The sequence below is a fragment of the Lagopus leucura genome, unplaced genomic scaffold, assembly GCF_019238085.1.
Source record: "Lagopus leucura isolate 7727_CA_CO unplaced genomic scaffold, USGS_WTPT01 Super-Scaffold_100001, whole genome shotgun sequence".
NCBI lineage: Eukaryota > Metazoa > Chordata > Aves > Galliformes > Phasianidae > Lagopus > Lagopus leucura.
In genome coordinates this window covers 34,117,609-34,143,870 of record NW_024962262.1, presented here as the reverse complement: position 1 = coordinate 34,143,870, position 26,262 = coordinate 34,117,609, and the positions used below count along the sequence as shown (strand labels likewise).

Here is a 26,262-nt window from a genome sequence, read left to right as displayed (position 1 = left end):
TACCCACTGCAGGCAACTGCAGCTCAGTGGGCTGCTGATACTCAGACAGCAACTCCCTGCACACAGGCAGACCTTGAGAAGGGCAGTGCCACCTTCTTGGTCGCCTTCTACCACAATGCTGACATCTGCTGGAAGAAGTGGCAGCCACTCAAGTTATCACAGAATCATAGAATGGCTTGGGTTGGAAGGAACCACAAGGATCATCAGGCTCCAGCCCCCCTGCTGCATGCAGGGCTGCCAACCTCCTCATTTAATACTAGACCAGGCTGCCCAAGGCCCCATCCAACCTGGCCTTGAACACCTTCAGGGATGGGGCATCCACAGCCTCCCTGGGCAGACTGTTCCAGCACCTCATCACTGTCTTGGTAAAGTTATGGCTGCCTCCATCTTGCTTCTCTCATAACCGCTCCACCCAAAACTAACTGGACCCTATTCTTAAAAAAGGGCCTTGAAGAAAAGAGGCCAGTTCACTGCGTGCAGAACTGTGTACAGAAGATATGGGAGATGGGAGCCACTAGGCTACACTTTGCAGAAGACCAACTGACCTCACAGCTGCCTTTCCAAAGGGAATCTTGACCCCCTTCATCTTGCCTGTCCTACCTCTGCATTCCCTGCATCACTGACGTTCACCAAATGCTGGTGAGCTGGTTGAGTGAGCTGAAACCACACAGAACTAATCTGATCTGTTGCTGCTGCTGAAGACTGAGTTTTCTACCAGTGTAACTCCTTGGCTTCATCTTACTCAAACTGCTAGGTGACAGCTACCATCACTTCAAGGGAAGCAACAGCAAGCCAAGGGGACGCTCATTTTTGGCAGCCAAGAGCCCAAATGAGCTGCAATGTCAAACCACACCCTCAGGTCTCTGATGGCTAGAGAGACTAAAGTCATGGTGGAGAGGGCAAGGGAGAGACAGGAAAAGCGTGAAATCAAAACAGACCAAGGATAAAGAGAATGCGCATACTAGATGCAAAGTAGGGGCTGGACTGTGACTGTTGATCGTGGGAACAGATGGAGAGATAGAAAGAGAAGTGACACCCATTGCACTCAAGATCGTGAGTGAGAGAGGGGAAAGGGGAGGGAAGAGAGCACAGTGGGAGAGGTAGAACTCTGTAAGACAGGAAATATTTTTCTAGAAAAGGATTTAAGAAAAATGAGAATTGGAACTTACTGTTGACTAGAAAACCAGTCTAGCTGCCATTCACTGTGGTTAACAGTCGTTTGAAAAACACCTTGACACCTTCTCTCTTTTGATATTTGAGAATCGCCCACCCCTTGTATGTTGCAGTCATGCAAAAGAAGTGTTAGAAGTATAACATAATATCGATTTCAGCCAGCCCAATCATCATGAATGTCTAAAATATACCAGGCAGAGGCATGACACCACATAGAACAAACTAGTACTGAGCTATTTCCAGTTCTGTAGAGGACCCAGATGCAAACAAAAAGATTTTGCTACTTCTGTGGCTCTCCACTGGCACAGGAACCAGAAAAGAATATTCATTAGATCTGACTATAAGTGTTTGCCTTGTGTGGGAGGTCTTAGTACAGTAATATGTATTAGAAACTTGATATTTTTCCAATCAAGCCTTTCCACTTCCATTTACATGCATTTAATTGTAAATATTCATTTTTCCTACCTGAAGCACTTTAAATAAAAGTACAATCAACATACCCTACAGAGAATGGGAGTGAATAGCTTAGAGGACTTGTGTGAGCTGGAGCATTGTTCCAACCTCTACATCATCAGTTCCAATCCAGCTGGGGTTGGGAGCTATGCAACACTATCACTGCTCACAGCGTGTGGGGGGTCTTGTGGGCTGAATTGGTGATCTCACTCCTGCTCCTCCTGAACAACCATCCTGCCCCAACCAATAAATTGTAATTGACACTAACTGGCATCTGTTCCAGGAGAAAAGGAGATGACTGGCAAGGAAGAGTCCTCTCACGCACGTTAGTGAATTTCTTCAGAGCACAACTTCAGCCTGCAATCGCATCAATGTGCACTTATTTTTTCCATTCACTGAGACTGGTGAACAATGGAATTAGTATACTCTTTCTCTGCAACTTTATTTTAAACAGAACCATGTAATGCACAAAACCTAACAAGTACGAAGTTGCCATTCAACCTCGACTAAATGGCGCCGTTCAGCACGGCCAGCAGCTGGTAGTGCTGCCTTCACACGGAGCGTGTTTCTCTCTGCGAGGTGGCAGGCAGGCTGCAACCCGGCTACAGCCCTCCTGCTGAGAGCTCCTTGGGTGGGCAGCTGCTTTCAGCTGGCACAAACCCTACCCTTGACACACTGGGACTACAGGCGTGCTAAAGGAGTGCTTTTGTCCACTGCCGTCAGCTGGCACGTAGCTGAGGTGGGGGCATGAGTTGCTCAGATCTACGCCAGAACTGCAGTTTTGCAACACAAATGTTTGTTTTTTTTTTTTTTTGGAGGGGGAGGGGGGGGGGTTGGGGGAGGGAGTATTGGGGTGATGGAAAACACATTTTACAAAGCCAGAAACTTTTTCAGTGAGGGTGCATTATTGAAGACCACTAGAAGAAGGCTGGAAGCTATTCTTCTAAGAGGTGGTTATGAAACCAAATTGATAAGTTGGGTAACTATGTGAATAAGCACAAAAAATCCCCAAGGTTGTAACTTATGTCTTTCATGGGACCAACTGTTAGGAACAAGAGACAGGCTTTCACATATTCAAGCAATTCCCAGGCATGATCCACAGGCAGTAAGCTTCAAGCTTGAGTACAGGTAAGTATGAAGCTTTGTAAGTAGCTCATATTTGAAGATTTCAGGCCCCCTGCCCCTATGGATATCATATACCAAATTAACAGACATCTTAATATTATCACAGTGACACTGACCTAATGCTACAGCACCTGTTAATGATTTAATACCTTGATGTTTGTGGATGATGGTTAAGAAAGAATGCTAATAGAAATAGAAATGCATGTCCGTGGTGCAGCTTACCATGAGAAAGCGATACTGATCTGCTGCAGTTTCATTAATAGTAAAATTGAAATTTTATTTTCAAATCACTGGATTTGATGCCAGACTAGAAGAATAATGCTACCTGTTGATTTATGGGGCAATCTGGAAAAGATTAAGAGACAACATCTCATACTATGCATTTATACTCAGATGAACAATGAATTCTGAATGTCTTTTATGAATTGTTGCAGGGTATATTTAGAAGGTAAAATTAAGATACCATTTACTTTAATACGAACAGGTTGAAGTCAGAGCTACTACAGGAAGCAAGAAAATACACCTGAAGAATAAAACAGAGTGTCTATTCTGAAAGTCACATGCAGTTTTTCTGCATAGGTTAAAACTTTAATCGTGACAGATCATAAACTATAAAGGAGCTCTTGTGTCTATTAGAAAACTCTATTTTATGTGTGAATTTCATGTCTTATACATGAGGACAGATAGAACTCTTCTGCTGCATTATTGGAGACTTATCAAAAACAGGATGCTTTTTTCTTGAGAAGATGAAAAGTACAGAGATAAGCAGGGAAATAAAGACTGAAGTTTTAACCAATAATATTTTTGTGTGGTTATCAGAGGAATGTAATAATTAATCTTTTAATCATTCTAAAGATTGTGTGAAATCATAATATCTCATCTTTTCCAGCCTCAACCTGCCATTCTTGATCTGAATTACAAACAATAAGAAAGGAGATGATTTAATGAGCAACTTTGTCATGTTGCCATTTCGCCTTAGTCAAAGGCAAATGTCTACTTTCACCTCTAAACTGAAATGGAATAGACTTACGTTTCAACTATGCTCACATCTGAGGCAAACATGAATGAAAAGTTAGGGCTGTTTTGAAGCTAGAACACTGGTGTCTTCACGTTTTCATAGAGGCATAATTAGATGCATACCATTAAGAAGAAACGAACGCTAATTTACCCGAAAATAAAATCAGTATTGTGAAGAGACACACGTTCATGGGAAGAAGGCTAAACTATGATAAATAATGAAAGAAAATCCAAGAGAGACTGCAGTCACAACGGTAATAGGTATGTTCTTGTTATGAAGGAAAATGTCAGCATGATCTAATCATACTCAATAAATAGGCACTTCAATAAAGTATATATTTACACTGTTTTTCTGAATGCGAGGGCATCACAAAGTAGTATGGCTTTATTACAATGGATGGAAGATGGCAACTACTTAGAACTCAGTGCCAACATGGATTATAACAAATCCAGTGAGTATTTTGTTTTTCAATTATTCATAGAAAATTTAATCCTGATTAAGTATCCTTGGGCAGGAATTCATGGGTAGTTGATGACTGAAACCAACATTTATATGAAATGCTTCTGTTAATTTAATCTGTGTATATGGCTTAATTATGATTGAATCCTCAATGTAAGAGAAATGAATTATATCAGGATTAAAATTCTAGTGCCACATCACCCATTTCTTTCTCTTGGCTTTTTTTTTTTTTTTTTTTAATGTGAGCCTGCTGTTTTAATTACCTTTATGATGCTGTATCTTCTTAAGCCTCAAATATTGTTTAGATCTTCACTACTAGGTGAAATTTTCAGTCACATTTACTTCAAAAGAGGAAAACACAAACTCTGTTCCCATCCTCATCACAGTTCTAACCAAGATGAACAGTAACTGCAAAAAAAAGCTTTTATTTCACACCAACGATAAAGGAAAGTTTCCTGTAGATGGCTGTAAACATTTTATATACGTTTTTAGTGGACTTTCCCTCTTTTGTTTCCATTTCCTTTATACTTATACATAAAATGCATCTTTTTCTTAAAACATGAAAAAAAAAAAAACAAACCAAAAAACTTGTATTCATCATAAGGTATCACATCAATTTCACAACTGGCCTATATCAGACTTGTTTGAGCTTGTAGACATTTTAAGAACCGTATTTTATAAGACTTTCAAACCTAGTATTGATATAAAGTAAGGACATTTTTTGTGGCTGTAAATGAGAGAGGAAAGATTCCTTACACTTTCCTGTGATATGGCTCAGCACCCGTGCTGCACACACATCATATTTAGGAAATCACTCAAATTACAGATTTTTCCACTTAACAATACTGTAACAAATTAACCTACGGAGCGTGTCAGACCAAAGTTCCATGAAATGCTCTGATACTATCACCCAGTTTTCCAGTGAAACCAATGTATCACATACCTGTGACAAAAATACCTGCATATTTAGATCATTATTGCACATTTTTTTTTACATAACATATTCTTCCTAAACATCTCAGAAGCGATGTCGATTTTTATGTCCAGAGGATACTGTCAGTGGCAATGTCACTGATGACAGTGAAGATACTTCCCAATATAGACTATGAGAGAGAAAAAGTCTGTAGAGGATAACCATGGAGATGCACTGACAGAGGATAACACCTATGGTAATAATCTGAAGACAAAAAAAAAGGAGAAAGAGAAAAAGTGAAAAACAAGCCCAAATAAATCTCTACCAGCACAATATGTGTGTGCTTGAAGCTTAACTTTAAATCTTTTAATATTGCTGCAGTTACAGAAGATTTGAACGTGAAGCTCAAGCCCAAGATACACGCTCTCACACCTGGATGTTTTCAAATCAGCAGATGGCCCTAAGGCAAGTCACATAACGCCTTCTGGCGGTCTCTGTTCCGGGGAATTTCAGACTTGCAATTCACCACCCATGCAGTTCCACAAGCAGAGGTGATGCTTAGATATTCTTTTCTTACAACGAGCGGAGGGAAAAAAAAAAACAACAACAACCTGAAAATACTCTGAACTAGCACAGTCACTGAGCTGTGATGGAAGTGATTTAACAGTCTCACTTAGACCTCAGTGCAAGTCTCTTAATCTGTAGGAGACACATAGGGCAGTATTTAATCAAAACCATCAGGGTACCTACTGCTTCTGAGAAAGCAGAAGTCTAAGTTTTGGTACAGAGAGTCTGTTAAAACAAATGTTTTTCTTGCACAAATATTGTATTTATTGATCATACATTTCTATTCTATCTAAATGCATTTAAAGGAGAAAACACAACATTGTAACGCAGGAACTCCAGCTGCACATGATGACTAAACTTTCTCAAAATCCAAGAGGACAGCAACTACAATCTCTCCTCAGTAAACTCAAACTCTCAAAATACTGCAAAATTTTATTAACTCATTCCACCTCTTGTCACTCACTGTTCACCCTACTGCATTGATGTATTCATCAAGCACTACTAACAGATTTTTTTTGTTGATCTAGAGGAGGTTTCTTCTTATTTCCCCCTGAATTTCTCTCTTTTTTTTAAAAAAAAACAAAACCAAACATGGTGTTTCATTATATCAATATTTCATAAATATTATATATTTTGAGTAAATGTTTATCCCTCTTTCTACATTCTCCACACAAATAAAAGCTTGTTTTCTGAAAATATTTGCATATAAATGCAAAGGTGTTTGTAACTATAAAGTAAAGAAGCAAACTACCCGGGACTGAGGTAGCCAATCACCTGAGAATAGAAATGCACTTTATCTGAACATGGCAGGCTTCACACACCAGTTCTCTAGTTCCCAATATAATTAAGCAATCAAGAAATCCAGTAAGTCTACCTTTGTTTTTAAATGTTTAGAGCTCACAAACCAAACTAGGCATTTGGATAGATCTCTTAATCTACAGTTCAGCTGCAAGTTCCTTGACCTATTTAGCCACATAAAGCTTTTAAGTGACGAAGACTGAAAAGTAAACAACAAAAAAATCCACTGATTTATCTTTCTGCTAGCTTTGTTAAAAGAACCCCAAGGTGCTTTTAATTAAAAAACAAACAAGCAAACAATAAAACGAAACACCCCCTCCACATTTTCCTTTGACTTAACCATCTCCCCACCCCCCTTCACCTAGAAACGATTACTCTTAGATGATTCAAACCCAGTATGCCTTTGTAAAATATGACTCACATTAGCATCAATAAGAGCTGTGTGACTAAGACTTTTCAAGTTCCTTTGGGGTCATAAGATTAACAGCCTAAGAGCATGAGTTTGCTAACAAACACTGAACATGAAGAACAACTACTATTCAAATTCCATCTCTTTTATCTTGCCTGTACATACCTTTTCCCTTTGATATTCTCTGAATATTACAGAAACGGTTGCAAGACATGGGTGGCACAAAAACCAGAGAATGCAGGCCTGAAAGAAAAGAAGAGCGTAAGTTATAAAATAACTATACGCCAGCTAAGAAGAAAGAGATGACAGTTAAAGGAACTGCATTTACATTTCTGTCTTTTTTATGAATCCATTGTTTAATTTTCAATCAACAGAATGAAAACCACACAATGAAAGGTGGGATTTCTGTTTAGAAAAGCTCTTTGCTCCTTGTCAAATTAAAATGACTGCTCGGAGTACGATGACAGGGTGCAATTTAATCAAATCAGACACTTAAATATTAACTTTCTTATGGAGGAAAACAGTTCAGTGCTTTAGTCAACTGCGTGCCACAATTACATTTACAGCAAAAGGAATCAGTTTCCATGAGCCCGTACTTTAGCAAAGGTGATATAGAACTCCCTTTTCAGCGTGCTTCTCTCCACTGTGATGATCTGATAAAGACCAGCAGCCAGTGACAAACCTAGGCAAACTCTGAGGCCAATAAGCAGTCCGCTTGCTAAGCCATGGTGTGAATGGTAGCTGTGATGATTAGTATCTTCAAACTGTTCCCAAATTAACAAAAAGGTCTGGAAAAAGAACAACAGTAACATACATTCAGAAAGCAACAATCTCACATGAAACTTCAATTGTCTTTCTATCACAGATCAAATTATCAGCACAACTGGTCATGCTCTTCCCTGCTTGCTGGAGACTCCCATGTTACATAACAAATAATCCTGGCCAGAACTACTTTTCTAGGACTGTGCATTACTCCAAATTTGACTGGCAGGAACAGGATCTCATCTCTTGCATTCCATAACTTGTAGAAAGTTTGACAAGTTACAGTTTTCTCTAACTTAGGTAGAAGGAATGTAGCATTTTAGCCCAAAATCCAATATATTAATGTAGTTAAACAGTCAGCCTAGTCAGCAGGAAGCCCACTGAAACGATACAGGGAGGTGTCTGCTTCCAGTTGGGATTCACAACCTGTAAAGCTTGTTTCAAAGGCAGGCGACTACGCCTTTTCTTTCAAAATCCTAACAGGATTCGCTTTTCTTTTTAAAGATGGGGAAGTAAGAGGGTGGTGCTGCTGCCCCTTTTATACAATAGCCTGAAGGATGAAGCATTCACCCAAGTTGAACTCGGATCTCCCACAATTCCCTTCTTTGCCTAAAGGAAATCCAACTCACATCTCCCACCTCCTTGGAGAGTGCCCTAACTGCCAGGCTATAGGCTGTTCTTGGGTGGGCCACTCTCCACCCCTTCTATTGAAGCTGTGCCATCGTGGAGAAAAGAATTCAACATCAGCTAGGTCAGAAACCGTGAGCAAGCCTGACTCTGCAAGCAACTGGCTTGGAACCCTCTTAGGGACTTTGAAAGGCAGTGTCACAGGTTCCAAGTGCTGTTGCAACACCTGGACAAACACTCCGGCCAACAGATGCAAGACAGTAATCCAACTTAACTCTCAGAAAAACAGTACTGTATCCACTTGCTGTAGAATCCAATGTTAGAAGAGCACTGTGAGAAAGAATACTGATAGATTCTCTAAGGAAAAACAGATTAAGAAAAGCCTACTTTCTGAGTCTCAGCTGAATAGAAGGCAGGTGCCTACTTGCAGAGTTGCACGAAAGTTGGGTCTTGCTGAATAAAACCTTTTCAAGAGTTTGGGATTGTTAACATTACAAATTAGAATACCCATAAAATTTAGGCTCCCAGCAGCACGTAGCAGCTGAGTGGCATTTTAAGAATTGAATATATGCTGGAATCCAGTCCACCTACTACAGACATATAACTTGCACTTGGGTTTCAGGTGTCTAATAAAGCAGGCTTTTTGAAAAAAGGTAGTCAAATTTGATTTATATGAGCAAGGTAGCTCTAAAGGCTGTCAGAAAGAGACACTGTATGCCTCAATTTAGAAATCTACATTAGTCAGATTCCTTTCTGAACAAATTCAAAGGCTCTCTAACTACATCCATATTATGAAGACAGAAAGATTACTGATATAAACTTTTTTTTTTTTTTTTCTAATGTGCAATACACCTGTGCATTCCAAAGGTGGGTGTCCTCAAGTCTTGTCAGTTGAGACTAGAATGTTTTTGGCTAAGAATATGCTCTGAGAGTACTCTTTCACTTTTTCCTTCCCTTACTCTGACTATGACACAGTGAACATGACTGCTGTCATTTTAATTACTTCTCAGCCACCTGAATAGAAAATGGAAATATGAGAGAGTAAGAAGTATAAAGCACATCTTGAATATCACTGATTACTACTAGTAAATAATCTGACCAATGTTCTTCAAACACTGCTGCTGAAACACCTTTTCTGGGCAACTCCAAGCAAATAACTCAAGACGATTGAATTACTTGACGGAGAATCCTCTCAAGGATTAAGCCTGAAATAAGACCAAGTGGCTCTTAAAATCCTGAGAAACAGCAGTGTTTGGTAAAGTTGTGGCTAAAGCAGTAGTTTTGGTATGAAATGGATGAATTCCCAACACAGAAATAGAATTTCAGATGAGGTAGAATACACCCAGAAAACATCAAGGATTCTACTAGTTATAGAATGACAGCAGTCTTGCACAAAGTATTTCATTTTTTGACGTTGACGCATGGGAACTCAATTTTTAATATCCTTGGACTGGAAGAAATTTCAGAAAAAATATATATATAGAATCTCCCTGACATGAACATGAAGCATGATACCAATCCAATTAAGAGTTTTAGGTAGATGCCACAGCTATCTCAGCTTTGAAGAACAGAGCTCAGGAGGGTTTGAATCATCCTTAACCTACCACCAAAAGTAACATCAACGAAGGAAGCCACTTTCATGAGAAGATGACAAAGAGCTGGAGCAAAGCAATCATGAGAACAAAGTCCAAATCCTCATAGGAAAATAGCACCTGACAACATGGTACGCTCAGGACTAGCCCTCTAAAGAATGTAAGCTGTGCAGACAACACAGTTGAACAAAGACTGTATGCAGTGACAGCAGTGTAAGATCACAGAAGTTCAGCTCCTTTAAGTTTCACTAGGCTATTCCAAAATAATTAGAAAGCAGAAGCATTACAGGCAGAAATGGAACTGTCAGCGCAACACATAGGAAACCTGGAGAAATAAAAATATTTGTCATTGCTCTTACTATGAGCAGGATCTATTCTTGCTCCCTAGAGAAAAGCAGCATTCTATAAAGTAGAAATCTGTGCTACGGAGCGTTTGTAAGCTAGAGTGGATTAGGCAGTGTGCTCTCAGTGAAAGGAGAGATTTCACAGACCAACTTGATTTTGAAGTCAAAATCTCCATGGCCATGCCTGAGAATAATGTTAGTAAGCTCTGATGCCCTTCAACTTGCCCACAGAAAGGCACACATCTGCTCCCTCTGCTGTAGTATTGGGAACGAGATGAAAAAAATACACAGGCACCTACACGTTCAAAATGAAATCAGATTTTGTTGTTGTGATCATTGAGCAGAATCGTTTCACCTTTGAGAAGAAGTCAGGGTTAATATCCTAATTGTTATCCATAAGAACAACTCTGCTCAGGCTGCTTATGGAAGAACTGGACAAGCTGTATAAGTGCACAGCTTTATGTCCAACATTAAAATTACAACAAGGAGATGGTCTTTCCCCTTTATGTAACATACCAGACATAGGACACCAACTGCTGTCTAGTACTGCTCTCCCTCTAACAGCTAAAAGAAGCTCACGAAGGACGTTATCTTGATGTTCCTGCTATACAAGTTGGATCTCCACATCCATATGATGAAGAACCAAACAGTCACCTCTTCTGTCATACGGAAACAATTACGGTGGAACCCTTTATGCCCCTTGCTATGCCAGCAATGACTTTAGAGCAAGATAACATATCAATCTCTAGTAAAAGCCAGTTTGCATGGAGTAGATAATTGCTGAGACATAAAGGTAAAGGGGAAGCAAAAGGGAAATTAGGTGGCAGGAAGACAAGGCTAGTATCTAGTACTTCAGTATGCAATGTCATGAACTCAGGTACAGTAACAAATGTTTCAGATCTGAGGTCAGAAGCACAGCTCACCCTGAGTGCACCTTTGGACTGTATCTAAGACCTCTGTGAAGCATGACTTTTAATACAGCAAGATTCTATATGCATTTTGGTCAAAGCGATAAGCTTTCCTTCTGTAATCGCTACCTCTGCTCTGATCAGCCCTGAAAGTTGAAACTGCTTGGGTCTATGTGATGGGAAAGGCTTGTTATCAGCAAAACGTTATGAACAAGGTTTGTGTCTTAGCAGCAAAGTGTGGAATAGTTAATGAATGCAGAGCGGTCTGAGAATCTTTTGTGCTGAAAGTGAAAAAAAAAAGAATAAATTAGGAGAAAGGGAGATAATGAACGGTAGGCTTGTCCCTTGTTTGAGATGCTATCTATTTGCAGCCACAAAGATCACACGAGATTTTGCCGGCAAGGAGGCAATGGCCACTCTACATTGATGGCAATCTGTAAACACAGCCTGGGAAGTTGTTGGTGTTTTTGAAAGAATAAAAGCAAAGAATCAATAGCATCAGTGGAAAGAGGAGAGAAAACAACAAGGAAAACAAACCAATCAAACCCACCTCAAAAAAAAAAAAAAAAAAACAACCTGAAAACTTTGAGGAATGTGAATTAGAACAACAGCAGAATGTCAATAAAACATGGTTCAAACTCTATCTGCTGTGTTAAGGTAATGCATGTGGTATCCAGTATCCTCCATAGTAATCCTGAGAAATCTCTGCTTATACACGTATGTCTATCCACTTTCTGGATGGAAAGAGGCTAGCTCTCCTATAAGAATTTCTGTGGAAGAGCAGGACAGAAAGGAGATTATGCTATGTTAATAGAAGTGATCACTGATCACCATCACTGCCCAGTTACAGATCCAATACCCACATCAATCTAGACCAATAAACAGATTAATCGAGGGAATGAGATCCTGAGGTCACAGACAGAGTTGATATGGCCCAGGTTCTGCTCCCCTGAGCTCAACAGTTGCATTCTTCTACAAGGAGAAGAAATCTATCAGAAAAAAAATTGTATGTACTGAACACGTGATGGAAAACAGCTCTCTCCAGAAAGGCTAAGGATACTCTTGGTGTCAAAGAGCTTTTGCTGGAGACAGCAGACACTGAAACAGACTGGAGAACCACACAGGCAATGACATACAGTGATATCTGTATTCTGTTCTTACAGGACTCCTAGCAAACCTGACATTTCCAACAGTACCGAAAAGGGAGATGTGGCAGAGATATGCTCTCACAGGGAGAAGACAGCCAACTTTATATCAATCCTCTGCTGGTACTCAAATAGCCAACAGTATATATACAATGGACCAGTACTGGGGCAGCATGTCTGTATCATGCTTGCCCCAATTTTTACCATAAGCAACAACTAAAAAAAGATCAAGTTGATGATACCAGGTGCCCTTTCTATGTATAGTAAAAAGGGAAAAACAACAACAAACTTTCCAGTCTCAAGTGACAGAGTATTAACATGTCCATATGTATGTACCAGAGGAGAGGCATGAATAGAATTAAATACTTTAGAAGTCTTTACTACCAGTATGTAAAACTTCTGGTGCTAGATAGGTTCATTCCACCTTACTTTGACACCCATCTTTAAATTTCAACAGTCCCATTGACCTTAATAGGCTTTGGCTTACATTCTTAATTAGCAAGAATACTGTAAGCTCCCAGCTACTCTTAATGTTTTAGCAGTCCACTTATTTAGTTTGGAAGCAGCACTAATTACAGACATTACTCAAATGGCATAAAATCTTTAGTATGATCTTTTCCTCATTACTGTCTCCAGTTTCTCCCTGTTCTTCTCATTCTCAATGGCTTTCAGATTCTCTTGTCTTTATGCTGTGATTTAAAAAAATTTGTTTACAAAAGACACCACCAGGGTTAGATGATCTCCATTACAATTTACTTTTAAGTTACTGGTTTACTTGACTTTCTAATTTATATTAATAGAAAAACATTTGAATGAAGTTATGTGTCACATCATTTGTATATTTGCAAGAACAATCCTGCACATGAACCTTTAAAGAATTGCCTTATACTGATTGAAAAGACCATCAGACATCCTATTGGAGTGGTTTGAAGATGAGGACACAGTCTCATATTTTTGGTGACAGAAAAAGAACTGTAAGAATCTTTCTCTCATCTTTCCTCCCATGCCCCTCGTTGTCAGCACTAACGTCACAGTTCACAACCACGCAACTGTACTGATGACAGCTATTTACAGGACCACATTGCAAATCAGATTGGTAAAACCGTGCCAAAACCTTTTTTTTTTTTCCTTCCAATTCAGTCTAGAACATTCCACTGATCTGGTTTGCAGCATAATATTATGAACAACTGATACAACTGGGAGTTCGGAGAACTGTGGGAACTTCTTAAGTGGTTTTACTGCTGAACAAGAACATACTGTGGAGGTATACCTTAAACTGTCAAAATAAAGAGGAACTGTTGTTACTTATTAGACTTGCTGGGTGCACATTGTGCTGTGGGTTTTTTTTTTTTCTTCTCCAGTCTTGATACCTCTTGTTTCTCATAAAATATTGAAATTAGTTGGTTCATAGTTCTGTCATACTTAATAGCAACTGTACGTTTCAGTATAAGAATGAATGTAAAATACAAACCTGTGTAACAACAACTACTACAGCAATGCCAGTAGATGTTGGAGTGGAATCCCATTGAAGAGGTCTGCTATGAGATTTCTTCATTCTGCCTATTGTCCAACCCATACATAGACTCAACAGCAAATAAAGCATTTGTATCTGAGAGACTATGTCACACACTATTAAAAACAAAAGAAAAAAGAATATAGTCACAACAAAAATACACTTTTTTCTTTTTTTTTTCAAAACTAAGAGAAATATCCACTACCCCTACAAACAAAGGATGGATATTTATGCCTCAGAATCACCTTTGCTTATCTTATAATCTCTATTAACAGTTTGATTAGCTGAAGTTTGTTTGCCACATAATGTGGCTATTTTGATCATTTTTAAATGACCAAAAAAACCACGACCAGCTTCCCTCTACTTATGCTGTAATTCTGCAATGACGTGGGCACAGGGCCACATTCTTCCAACTTCTACTCTTGTATCAAAGAAGTCTAGGCTCAGGAATCCACCTGCATAAACAAACTTATAAAGGCCAGTGGACTAAAATCATATGTATGTTAATCACACAGCAAATATGAAACACAATGAGATGAACTCCTTCCTTTGTTCCACAAAACTTTTGTTCAAAAATCAAACAGTGGCACTGTACTTCTAAATTAATTGCATTTTGTCTTAAGGAACGCGTAGCTTGTAACAGAAAGCACAAATATTTGGGACAAATTCCACGGTCAGATACTTAAAGGGGTAAATATAATGACTAACCCTAGCACTAACTTAGTTTGGAGCAGTAATCTGTCTATACTTTATTACATGCAGACTCCCCTTACCTCATTTCACTGTGCACACTTCTTTTCACCCCAGTCTGGAAACAACTAAAACGTACTTCATAAAGCTACATTCTTAATCAGTGTCTCTAACCTGTGTTTGAAGCTGCATCTGAGTAAGGAAAATTTCAAGCTAGAATATACTAAACCATTTGTTTTCCATCCTCACTGAAGTCCTGCTTATATTAGAAAGAACTGAAAGCTTATTCCCAGGTGATTTTTAAGCTTCAGAGCTCTCACAGAATCATAGAAAATCTTGAGTTTGAAGCTACCCTCAAGCATCACCGAGCTGGTAAATTTCTGACTGAAACCTACTGAACAATTTTAAAGCTGGTGTATAGACTTCAGTGTAAACTGGCTCAAAGTAGCAGCGTAGCAGAGATCTAAAAGCAACTTGAGAAATTAGTTCTTGTGCAAATTTCAGATTTGTTTCAGAAATTAGAGGTGGTCACTATGTACAATAATCCTTTTTATTCACTTAATATTTTAGCTCATTTAAATTAGTTCCATACTTGACATTTCCACTTCTGTTATCAGATATAAGATAAATATTTCTACAGCATAGAGGAAAACTTCCAATTTTATGCAACTGCTGGAATGTATTATTAAAAAAAAAAAGTACTTCCACATACAATAGAAAATGCTGCCTCTGTACATAGATTAACACACGCACAAGGGATGTGCGTCAAATGAAGATCAGCTGCTGTATTTCCTCGACACTCAGCAATACTAGCAAAATATAACTATAAAAAATTTCAACATGTTAACATGTTACTATTGGGATTTATTTGGTATCCTGGTGCTTTATACACTTGCATACTTCTAAAACTTCAGACACCTTTTTTATTTAGCAAATATCAAAGAGCTTTTAGTAGACACAAACTTGAAAAAACAAACTGGTATTTTGGGGCAAAATGAGCCTGGGATTATTTTACAATGCTAGCTAGGCATGGTATACCTTAGAAAAATTGTTATGTGAGCTCAAGGCATGCCAAATCCATGTTACAAATCCAGGCTAGACAAGTGTCTGAATAAATCTGGATGCTCTGGAGAGCATTCAATCATTTTATTTTCTCTCAGTCCTTAAGATAACCTTCCCTGTAAGTTATAGCCAGACATCATCTCTCAACCACATCTTGGATACAGACATTCCTCTGCTCTTCAGCGTAGCAATAATGCAAGCAGATTCTCAGGTAAAACAGTTTCAGACAAAAATCAGCACAGGCTTTGGTCATTGGTGCCACATACATCTTACCTACAAGTAAGAAGAGGCTTTATATTTAAGAAAAGTTGGAAAATGACGATCTCATGATATCTGGGATGAGTGTGAAGTCACAAGCTACCAAACTGATACCTAATTTATATGCATACACACTTATAAAGCACCTATCACCACATCGATAAACGTTTTTTGGAACCACTCTGACAGCAGGGCTAAGAACAGGAGTTGGCCTGAACAACTTTTTCAGCTGATCAACAGCTATAACAATACTATTTGATTTTTCACATTCTGATCTTATCAGAAGTTAAAAGATTGCTATTTGAGATGCTTTTACGTGCCAGAATTATTCATGTGATTTATATGATTATATGATTCATTCAGATGAGTTAGACAGTGTCAGGTTTTTATACGTTGTAAGGATTAAATAACGCTGGGAAACGAACAATTGCTTGGCATAGCACCTGAACAGGTTTCTAGAAGGAATTCTGCTCCCAGCAAAATTAATGAAAATGGGATCATTTATCCAGGATTTCTGTTCTAACACAGGAATAAAGATGGTAGCATCTTCCATTTCCAAATTATACTTACTACTGGCTATCCTTCAGAATTGTAATCAGCACTGAAGCTTTCCACTTTTCCTTCTGCTTCCTTACTGTTTTGGGAACCACAAATTTTAAAAACAGTATGAAAGTGAAAGTCTTTCAGCTGAGCCACCTGAATTCAGGTATTCACTCAAAGACACTATTTCATTCTTAGTAAACTCCACCGTAAGCAAACAGAAGTGTGATTTCCACTTCAATCCATACACGCATACACAGAAACTCTCAGATGCAGCTATTTTCTCCACAGTTCTGGTTGCATAGTTAACACTGGATTTCTCAGTGGAGAGGAGTAATGGCTACTTCCATCGTCTCAACTTAATTTCATTTCAGGAGACGAGAGGGAAAATTAAAAAACCCAGCTGCTAAAAAGGCTGCGAAGAGCTCTAACCCGACTTCTTGAAACAAGAGTGTCAATTACTGTGGAGCCAAGTGCCATCAAGAGGCTGTTATTTCCAACTGCAAGTTTCTAAAAGAATTCAAAGCCAGGAAATGTTTTTCTATATAGGTTGTTGCTCGCCTATGCCATCTCACTATCATAGTGCTGCTTTCTTGGCATGCTCTGGACGAATCAAAGGGCAACATATTAGCTCAGAAAGAATCACTAAATGCTTCAAATGTAAAATACACAGAGGAGAAATAATAAATAAATAAAAGAAAAGCAACCTTAGATTCCAAACAATCTTGCAAGAATAAACTACTGCAATTTGGGTAGCGTTGTTACTAGAATTCAATTCACATGAGAACTCAGGAAATCTATACAGAGCAACAAAAAATGCTTTGTTACCATCAATTCTTTGCATAATTACTTTTTAGAGCTTTCTAACCTTATCACTCGTGCTATAAAACGTGTGTTTGTTATAATCAATGTTAAATTTGCTAATGAAATAACACACTCCACAAAATGTGATAGTTTCCTCAAAAGCTTCAGTGTATTATGCAAACTCAGCAAAACTCTTCAACATATTGAAGGATTTACTCATATGATAGATACGTAGGTAAATATTTGTAGGATGGATCGCAACTATAGGACTTTAAGTGCAGTTACTCTAAACTTTCGAAACAAAACCTACTTTTCAGAACAACATCTTAAAAGTTGCTCAATATTTCATGTTAGAAATACAGTGATATGGGGCAGGATAATGATTCTGTTTAACAAGAACATTCATTAATGCATTATACAGATTAATGTGTAGGAATACATAAAAAACAGCAGGTGACCATACTCACATTCTGCCAGACTTCCCATAAAAGGTGCTCCTATTCCATCCTTGGAATAACTGATAACAGAGTAAAAGATGATATTTTAATGTAAGTGATACTTAAGTTTGTGCTTTCTCTACAACTATACTTGGGCAGCTTCTAAAAAGTGAGACCTAAGTTTGGTAAGAATCAGCACAGGAAAGACCATGTGCTAATCTTTAAAACAGCACATCCTTCAAGTCTTAAGATTAAAAGCAAAAGTAAAGATACCTTGAGAAATGCAAGTAGTTGGCAAAAGCTGAACCAGCCTGCAATAGTAATGCAATTGAGAGCATTTTTAATACAGTATGCATTGGTCCGTGCTTCTTAATTGTCTGCCATAAAGACTGTGCATATATGCAAGCAGTTACAAAGTATGCTAGGACAAGCAGGAAATAGAATTCATGTAATCCTGTGGGAAAAAAAAAAGAAATACAGCTCAGTTTTTATACAGAAATACTATTGTTAGCAGTAAGCTAAAATCTCCATATGTTATTTATATAATCACCGGATAATACTAAGTAATTGTCATCCAAAAATAATAGTAAAGATAAAATGTGCAAACCCCAGCCTATTTTATCCAGGAGTCAATGAATTCTTCAAAAAGCTGATTAGGAAGTGTTTTTTACCCAGTAATACCTTCTCTGAACTTAGGAGAAATTCTGTTCAAAATGAAAAGCTCTGTAGTAATTACTCATGTAGTATAAAGTGGCACCCAACTTCCTGACAAAAAGAAAATAACTGCAGCCCATTCATCAGAAATATACTTATTAAATGACTCATTTTTAGGTTTTTTTTTTTCTGTTTGTTTTGGGTTTTTTTTTTGCTACAATTTTTAAAGGCACAGCATGAAAAGAGAAAAACCCAGGACGCTGTTAACCACTGGGTGTCACTATTCTTCCACATAAAACATTTCAAGAAATAGAGCTGACAAATACAGAAAACTTTCAGATGAAGTGGAAAGAAAAAAAATGAACAGAAAATTAGTGGTTTTGTTTGTTTTTTGCAACAAAAAATGTGCAAAGTTTCTGATATCTATAAAACAGAAGCTGTTTGACTTTCAGTCTAGCAGTAGCTGGGCAAGATATTGCACTAAAGACCTGGATCCTGGACTCTTTCCTACTACCTAGAAACAGTAGAACACACCATATGAGCTAACAGAGTAAAAAAGCCAAGGAAGTACAAGTTAAAATGGGCAAATGGGAATTCTACACAGAGAACTTCTGCTTTTCCTCTCCAGCCTTCCTCGAAACCATGCAGTGCCTGCAGAATCAGGCTTTATTTCCAGCAAAACAACACTTAAAACTATCAGCCAGCTTCCACCAGAGATGAGAAATAGCTTTCAGTATGTAAGCTGAAGATCATTAGAACTAGATGAGTTCTTAATATTTGCTAGTACTACAAAATAACTTCTATGGCTAAAATGCATACAGTGAAACAGGAGACGAAGACCATCTGTTAACAAAGACTCACTAAAAATCTAACACTTGAGAGCCACTGTGCCTCCCTTGTATACCTCTGCCTAATTTATGATTGATAAAACAACAACAACAACAACAAAACAACAACAAAAAAGCATTCTTAGGACAAAATATCTTATTCTTTTCACTTTTTATCTGTCTTCAGGTTGGATGTTAGGAAATACTACTTCCATAAAGGAGTTGTGAGGTATTGGAACGGGCTGCCCATGGATGTGGTGGAGTCAATGACCCTGGAGATGTTCATTTAGATGTTGTACTGAGGAACATGATTTAGTGGGTAATTATTGGTGGTGGGTGGACAGTTGGACTGGACGATCTGGTAGATCTTTTTCAATCTTGGGGATTCTATGATTCTTCAGCCACCCACCAAAGTTGGTAAGGATTACATAGATATGTTATTTCTCATTGTGATGATTGGGTGCACTTTAAAAACTCTTTTAGGAAAAAAAGCAAGGCTTTTAATAATAAGCATTCGGGATAGAAAGCTCTTTGCCACTAGAGAGAAACTGTGGCAATTGGTGTGAGACCAAAAAAAAAAACCCAACAAAACAATCAAACCCATAACCAAAAACACTCCACCAAAAAACAACAGAAGTGATTTTCAAGCTGTCTTTTTAAGTCTTCCTCCTTCCACATCACTTCGAGTTAGGGAAATGACTCTTTATTAGGGAATGCAGTGATAGGACAAAGGACAATGGCTTTAAATGAAAAGAAGGTGGATTTGAATTAGACATCAGGACAAAATTCTTCACTCACAGTGCAATAAGGCACTGCAACAAGTTGCCCAGAGAAGCTGTTGGATACCCCATTCTTAGAAAGCCCAGCTTGGATGGGGCTTTGAGCAACCTGATCTAACAGAAGATGCCTCTGCCCACATCAGACAGTTGCAAATGGATGATCTTTAACATCCCTTCCAACCTAAACCGTTCTATGACACAGAAAATAAAACATGTATGTTAATTTCTAATACCTAACTTCAAGATCATCCAGATGCTGTTCACCTGGTCAGCTGCTCTTGGAAGCTTTAGATCCCACTGCCAGTCTTATCTAAATATCTTACCATGTAAAATGCTAAAAATTGCTTGCTAGGGACTGGAAACCAGGCCTCCTTCTCTCAAAAGGTAAACACCCTAATCAGAAGTTACAGTTGCAAGTTCTTTCCTATACTTTCTTTATAGCCTATCCATTTAATTTTGAGAATGCTTCACGGCAGAGACATAATTTTAGGGACTAGAGTAAAGAGTGACTTAACTGAAACCATCTGTAGCTAAGCAGATGTTATCCGCCTCAAAGGAAATAAAATACAAAAAATGAACCTGGATCTCTTCTCTGATGGTCTAATGTTCTAGAGAGAAGAAATCCTCCTTGCTTCTTTGAAAAACAGACACAGGCATGTCACTTCAGGATTCCTGGCAGTGTTGCCATTTTTCATTCTGAATAAAGAGGTGTTCATCTGCAACCATGGAAGACGTGGCATGTAAAGCTCATCCTATTTCCTACTTCCTACGGCTTTATTATAGATTTACTTACATGGCATGCAAGCTTTTCTGAGTTTTGCTTCCTAATTTTCAAAATCGTCCTTAAAAAAATAGAGAGAGCTGAGATGTCTCCCTAAGAGGCCTGTACATTACATAAAGGCCACATAATGCCACTGATTATCTCTCAGTTTAGCAAAAGAACACAATAACTACTTTTTGAGAATAAGTGAATTAACTTAGAATTCACTTCACATACAAAATTCACCAAATTGGAACCACCAACCACATTTGCAGAGTAAGAAGCACAACTGAGAAGTGGCAAGTCAAGCTGTAAGTCTGGAAACACCATCGATAAGTAGCTTTCTTACAGGTTCCTCTGAAAGTTTCAGTGTGAAGATATTCCTCCCTTCAACAAGGAACCTGCCTTTGTTCCCTCTACACTCTCTGGATACCAATTAAGACAGACGAGCACACAATTCTTAGCACTGCTATAAGGCTAGACCTGAGTATATAGGCTACATCACTATATGAAGACAGACTAAGCCTTCTGGACTCTTCCTACACTACAAGCAAAGTCAGTGGCATGTTAACTAGGCCTTCCAAAGCAGCGAAACTAAGCACTAGATTTCAGTTGATTTGGATTGGCCAGAGTGTCATACAATTTTATGCATGCTTATCTTCTGCTGCTGCCTTGAGTCATTTCCAAAAGTTTTTCTCTGCAGGTCTAAAGTCTTAAATTTGTATTTTTTAAATAAAAAAATTAGGATTGAAACATTTCACAATGTGCAGCCTGTGAATAACAAAACTTGGAGAGACCTAGACAGTGAACACTGTACTGGCAAAAAGTTTATGTTGTGCATGAATTCATATTGTACAGATTCAAGTCTTACAAAGTCTAGCTAAGGAATTCCACGCATTAAATAAACAAATTTATTAAAATCAGGGATTCAATTCACAATCAATTGGAAGCTTACAATTTCAATAGAAAAAAAAAAACAACAATGTATAAGCAAACATATCAACACAATCTTTCCTTGTATACTATATCTGTAGTCAGGTAAGTTTTGGTAAGTCAGACTAGAGAAAGGGAAGGATTTTTCCCTAATATCAGAAAATGAACTTAAGTTTACTCTTCTCTAAGAAAGTCAGACCTGAAATGTAAAGGACGCTGCTGTCCTGTCCCCAGTAGCATATTTTCACAAGCATAGTAAGTACTGACTTTTTTGGGAGATCAGATCCTTAACTTACAAATCTAATTTTAAGAAAAGAAATCTTACCAGATTCCCCTGCGCTAAAGTGATCTAATGGATTCCCTTCTGCATCTGGATTTAGTAAGACCATTTCAAACTGAATATCCTCGGATTCAGAATAATTCTCCTCGCAGGTAAACTTGTCTACATAAAACACATACCATGTTTCCGGGTAAGGAATCTGGGACACTGTCAGATTTTGCTCTGTGTGGTTCACAGTCACTTTGGAAGAAAACAAACAACAAAAAAGGAGTGGAGACTTGATTAACTTGTCTTTAAAAAACTTATACTTAAATGGAAATAGAATTTAAATACACAACATTATTTACAGCTTATGAACTACATACAGTGCAAAACAGTCTTTGCTTTGCTTTGAAGCTCACCACAATACCCGAGATGAGACTTCCAGTCTCATCTTTGGTTTCAACTGGGTGCAGACAATGGCTGGTGAAGATATGAGCTGCGTTCCATTTCTCAGCTTTTGGGTTTGCTAGAATGGATCCATTCCATCAGAAGCCAGTAACTGCAAACAGTATTACCTTCAGTAAATTTCTGTTCTGTGGTATAATATCAGTGGGGCTGGTACAGTATCAGTTTCTATATTAGCCAAGAGATACTTCCTCATTAAAAAAAAATTGTTTGTGAAATTGATTCTACCCCATTTTCAAAGATATTTAGAGCACAGAACATGCAACAGCCACACGCTAATTGATGAGCATGCTTTGAAAATGCAACTTTGCATCTTTTATAGCACCTTCCCCAAACTAACACAGACAAATTCAACAGACATTAAAGGGCTGAGGTCACTGCCCGAAAAAAATACACATTTCAAATCAATGACATTAAAACTAACTATGCAGGACTGAAAAGTTTTGTCTGCTTACTGATCTCAGCAGTGTTTTTCCTAAAATCAACTGTTAACAATTGGGCAAGCTCTCCAAAATAAATACTTGATTCGTATTTGATATGTGGCTCTGTACGTTTGAGTGAAACTACAAGAGCTGTAAGCATTGTTACACTGGTTACTGAATTAATTAATGAGTGTAACAGTGATCATTGCTTATCAGCTCCACCATAGATTAAAGTCATTTCTGTAGAAGAACTAAAAGTATAACTACTGGACTGTTGATAGATTCATTTTAATATTTTAAGCTCATTAAAATTCTACAAAAGCTGGTTTTTATGCAAACCATTTTCTATAAGAGAAACTACAAACACCAGCATAAATCAACTCCTAGCAAACTCATTATCTCTAAACCTGCTGTAGACAAAATTCAGAATGAATTTCTAACTTAAAGTCAACTTGTGAGAAAGATCTATGTAATTTAAACAAACTTGTTTCAAGTTATGTTCTGTTATCTGAAAGCATGCACTTCCTGGATCAACAGTTGGATCACAGCTCTCTGCAGCAATAGACAAGAAATACAAATTTAGACAACACATGAAGCAGAAAAAAAAATGTGTTCTGATAATTTGTTCAGCATAGCTAATACTAAGCAAGTGTTCCACTTTGGAACAGTGTATCTTATAAATCAAATACTCCAAATGAAAGAACTCCTTTAAAGAAAGCAACCTTTGTAAAGATAGATTAATGATTTCATATGTTGCTTAAAACAAAAAGAAGTTAAATGGCATGTAGAAGGGGTAGCTCTGCTCTCCATTCGTACTCTCAGTTGAATTTATAGCCTTAACTGCATAAAGACTAGGAATTGTGCAGAGCACATTTAATCAGTTTTCCTTCAGGCCTGCAAGCTAACTTGTAGGATGTGAAGTAAAATTAAATAAGGATACAATTGATTTTGCTCTTGTACGTCAGAGTGACAGGTCTGTGCTATCACAATATCCTTTTGGCTTTTTCTTTTCCTTGTAAAGCATTATTTTCCATGAAACTGGGAAGAGGACCCTCCTGACAAATAAGAACTGGAAAAAGGTTTTACTGCATGCTTGGTGTATACACTCCTATCTTACAAGCATTCATTTCAGAGGTTTAATGCTAACTGCAGAAGGCCCCACTGGTTTGAGTCTTTTCTTTTTCATTCTACAGCAATAAAAGTGATAATTCACACTGCACATTTGACTACATCACCCATTTGTTCATTCTAACCACTTCAGTTTCATCTTGTAATAGCATTCTTCCTAATTCTTCAAACATTAACCTTTATACAGAAAGGCCTGAGATTTAAAAAAAAAAAAACACAAAACAACAAACTTTTTACTTTCACTCCAAGCAGAACTATAGAAAACTTTTGTAGTCGATGAGTAAACGCAAGCCTGAACCTCATTTTTAAGCTGTGTGCAAACGAGAGCATGAGAACAGAACTTGTCATCAAGTTTGCAGTAATTCACTGCTTGTCAAGGACTGCCATTTTCCAGCGGCCTATTGAATCATAACTTGCAAACAAAGTCTTCTGATGTGATACAAAGAAGCAATTGCACTCCTTGGAATCTTTTTTAATTACAGAAGGTCAAAGTTCTACCCTGACTAAAGCCCATGCAAAGTCCAAATTCACTGATACGTTGAGTGTTCTAAATACACACAACTTAATTCATAATGGGAAGATAGAAACTCACTTGTCAGTTGAGCTTTAGAGAATTTTTCTGTACATCTGTGATCCTGGATGTGATTCTGTAGCTTTTGCCACTCCTGTGCTTGAAACAGGTGAAGTCTGGCTTCTTTTGTTACAGCTGCTGCCACATCGGTGATTCGGACACACAGAACAGCATGGTCACCTTGATATTTAAAAAATAGAATGAACTGCACTGCCCTGATGCAAGTCATAAGAACAGAAGGCTAGCACAGCAGAAAGCTTTATTAAGTAGCACCACTAAAGCCTCACCTCACTTCTAATTTTTTTTTTTTTTACCACTTTCCATAAACGTTTGTACATTTTCACTATTTCTCTACATCTCAGTAACACAGCATGAAAACAACAATTTAAAAAAATGGCATTAACCTTCTATACTTCCCACTACTTTCTTCTTTTTCAAATGGACTTCCAGACCATATTTTTCTTCCTTCCACCCACTTTTTTTTTCCAGGATTTCCAAGGCATGATTACGAGTACCACAGGGTACCTCCTGGGCTAAATATCAGAAGGATTTGAGTCAATGGATCTTTATGTTATTGACTGATTACAGCTAAAACACTTGATTATAAGACAAATGAATAAAACCATATAATTGGATCATAGAATGGCCTGTGTTGAAAAGGACCACAATGATCATCCAGTTTCAACCCCCTGCTATGTGCAGGGTCACCAACCACCAGACCAGGCTGCCCAGAGCCACATCCAGCCTGGCCTTGAATGCCTCCAGGGATGGGGCATCCACAGCCTTCTTGGGCAACCTGTTCCAGTGTGTCACCACCCTATGTGTGAAAAGCTTCCTCCTAAAATCTAACCTAAACCTCCCCTGTCTCAGTTTAAAACCCCCTTGTCCTATCACTATCCATCACCATATTTACAAGAAAATCAAACTTCAAAAGTGCTATTCTGTGAGTGTTCCCGCAGGCTGCACCTTGACACTGACGCATGTTTCGGCCATTGCAGAATTAGCTTAAGACAACTGATGTTGACTGATCATTCTATGATCCTCAAAGCTATCTTGATAAATTCTATCATTATATATCACTACGCATTGCTTTGAACAGTTTCCCGAATTATTAGATGGGATTATTTGGGGAGAAGGAATCAGCTGGTGCTGCAAAAGTCCAAGTTTACTTGAAGCAAAGCAAGTTGGGTGGCTTTATGTTGACTTCAGGCTGTCAGAGCAGTCACTGGGAAAAGGCTATGAAAAACAAGCAGCAGGTTGCATAGAAGCCCACGTGGCCTCGCCGGCACTACCACCACCAGCCCCTGTAGACATTCACAGAACGGCAGCAGTGTTTCTAAGGGAGCAGACAACCTCAGCTCGCACAGTGCGATACAACCGAACGCCGCTCACCTGGAGCTCGGTGTTCCTTCCTTAGCTTTAAGCAACGCTTTCACCCTTCCCCTCCCCCAGACCTATTTAGAACACTTCTACGTTAATCTTCTAGGACACCGATAAGTGCTTCCCCATCACCCCTCGAGCTGTCCTCACCCCATACATCGTTTCCCTTTTAGCACCCAAGGGTCACGTTCCAACCCTTCTTGGCTCCCGCTCTATTCTTCCCTCCCCCCGTAGCGTTTCTTTCCCGCAGACGTTCCGCTGCCCGGCGGGCACCTACCGCGGAACTGGAAGCGCGCCACGGGCCGCCAAGGCTCCAGCCGGGCGGCAGAGCTGACGAATCCGCCCCGCAGCGTCTTGCTCCAGGCGGCGCCCCCGGCGCACAGCAGCCACAGCAGCCGCCACCCCATGGCGGGGATTCACCACCCCCCCCGCCACGTGACCTAGCGGCCCCGCCGGGCTACGACTGGGGCCGGAGGCGTGTCCG

At 38.7% G+C, this 26,262-nt stretch overlaps 1 protein-coding gene across 1 annotated transcript; it reads right to left on the bottom strand.

Annotated features, from left to right (window-relative positions):
• Positions 1-4,633: 4,633 nt before the first annotated feature.
• Positions 4,634-26,185, bottom strand: GPR180 (G protein-coupled receptor 180). Its single transcript, XM_042866779.1, has 9 exons — positions 26,056-26,185; positions 24,420-24,578; positions 21,876-22,070; positions 17,871-18,051; positions 17,628-17,677; positions 13,765-13,922; positions 7,512-7,703; positions 7,081-7,158; positions 4,634-5,405 (listed from the first exon to the last, which is right to left on the bottom strand). The coding sequence occupies exons 1-9, from the start codon at positions 26,183-26,185 to the stop codon at positions 5,247-5,249; spliced, it is 1,302 nt and encodes a 433-aa protein (XP_042722713.1). The 3' UTR covers positions 4,634-5,246.
• Positions 26,186-26,262: the final 77 nt, after the last annotated feature.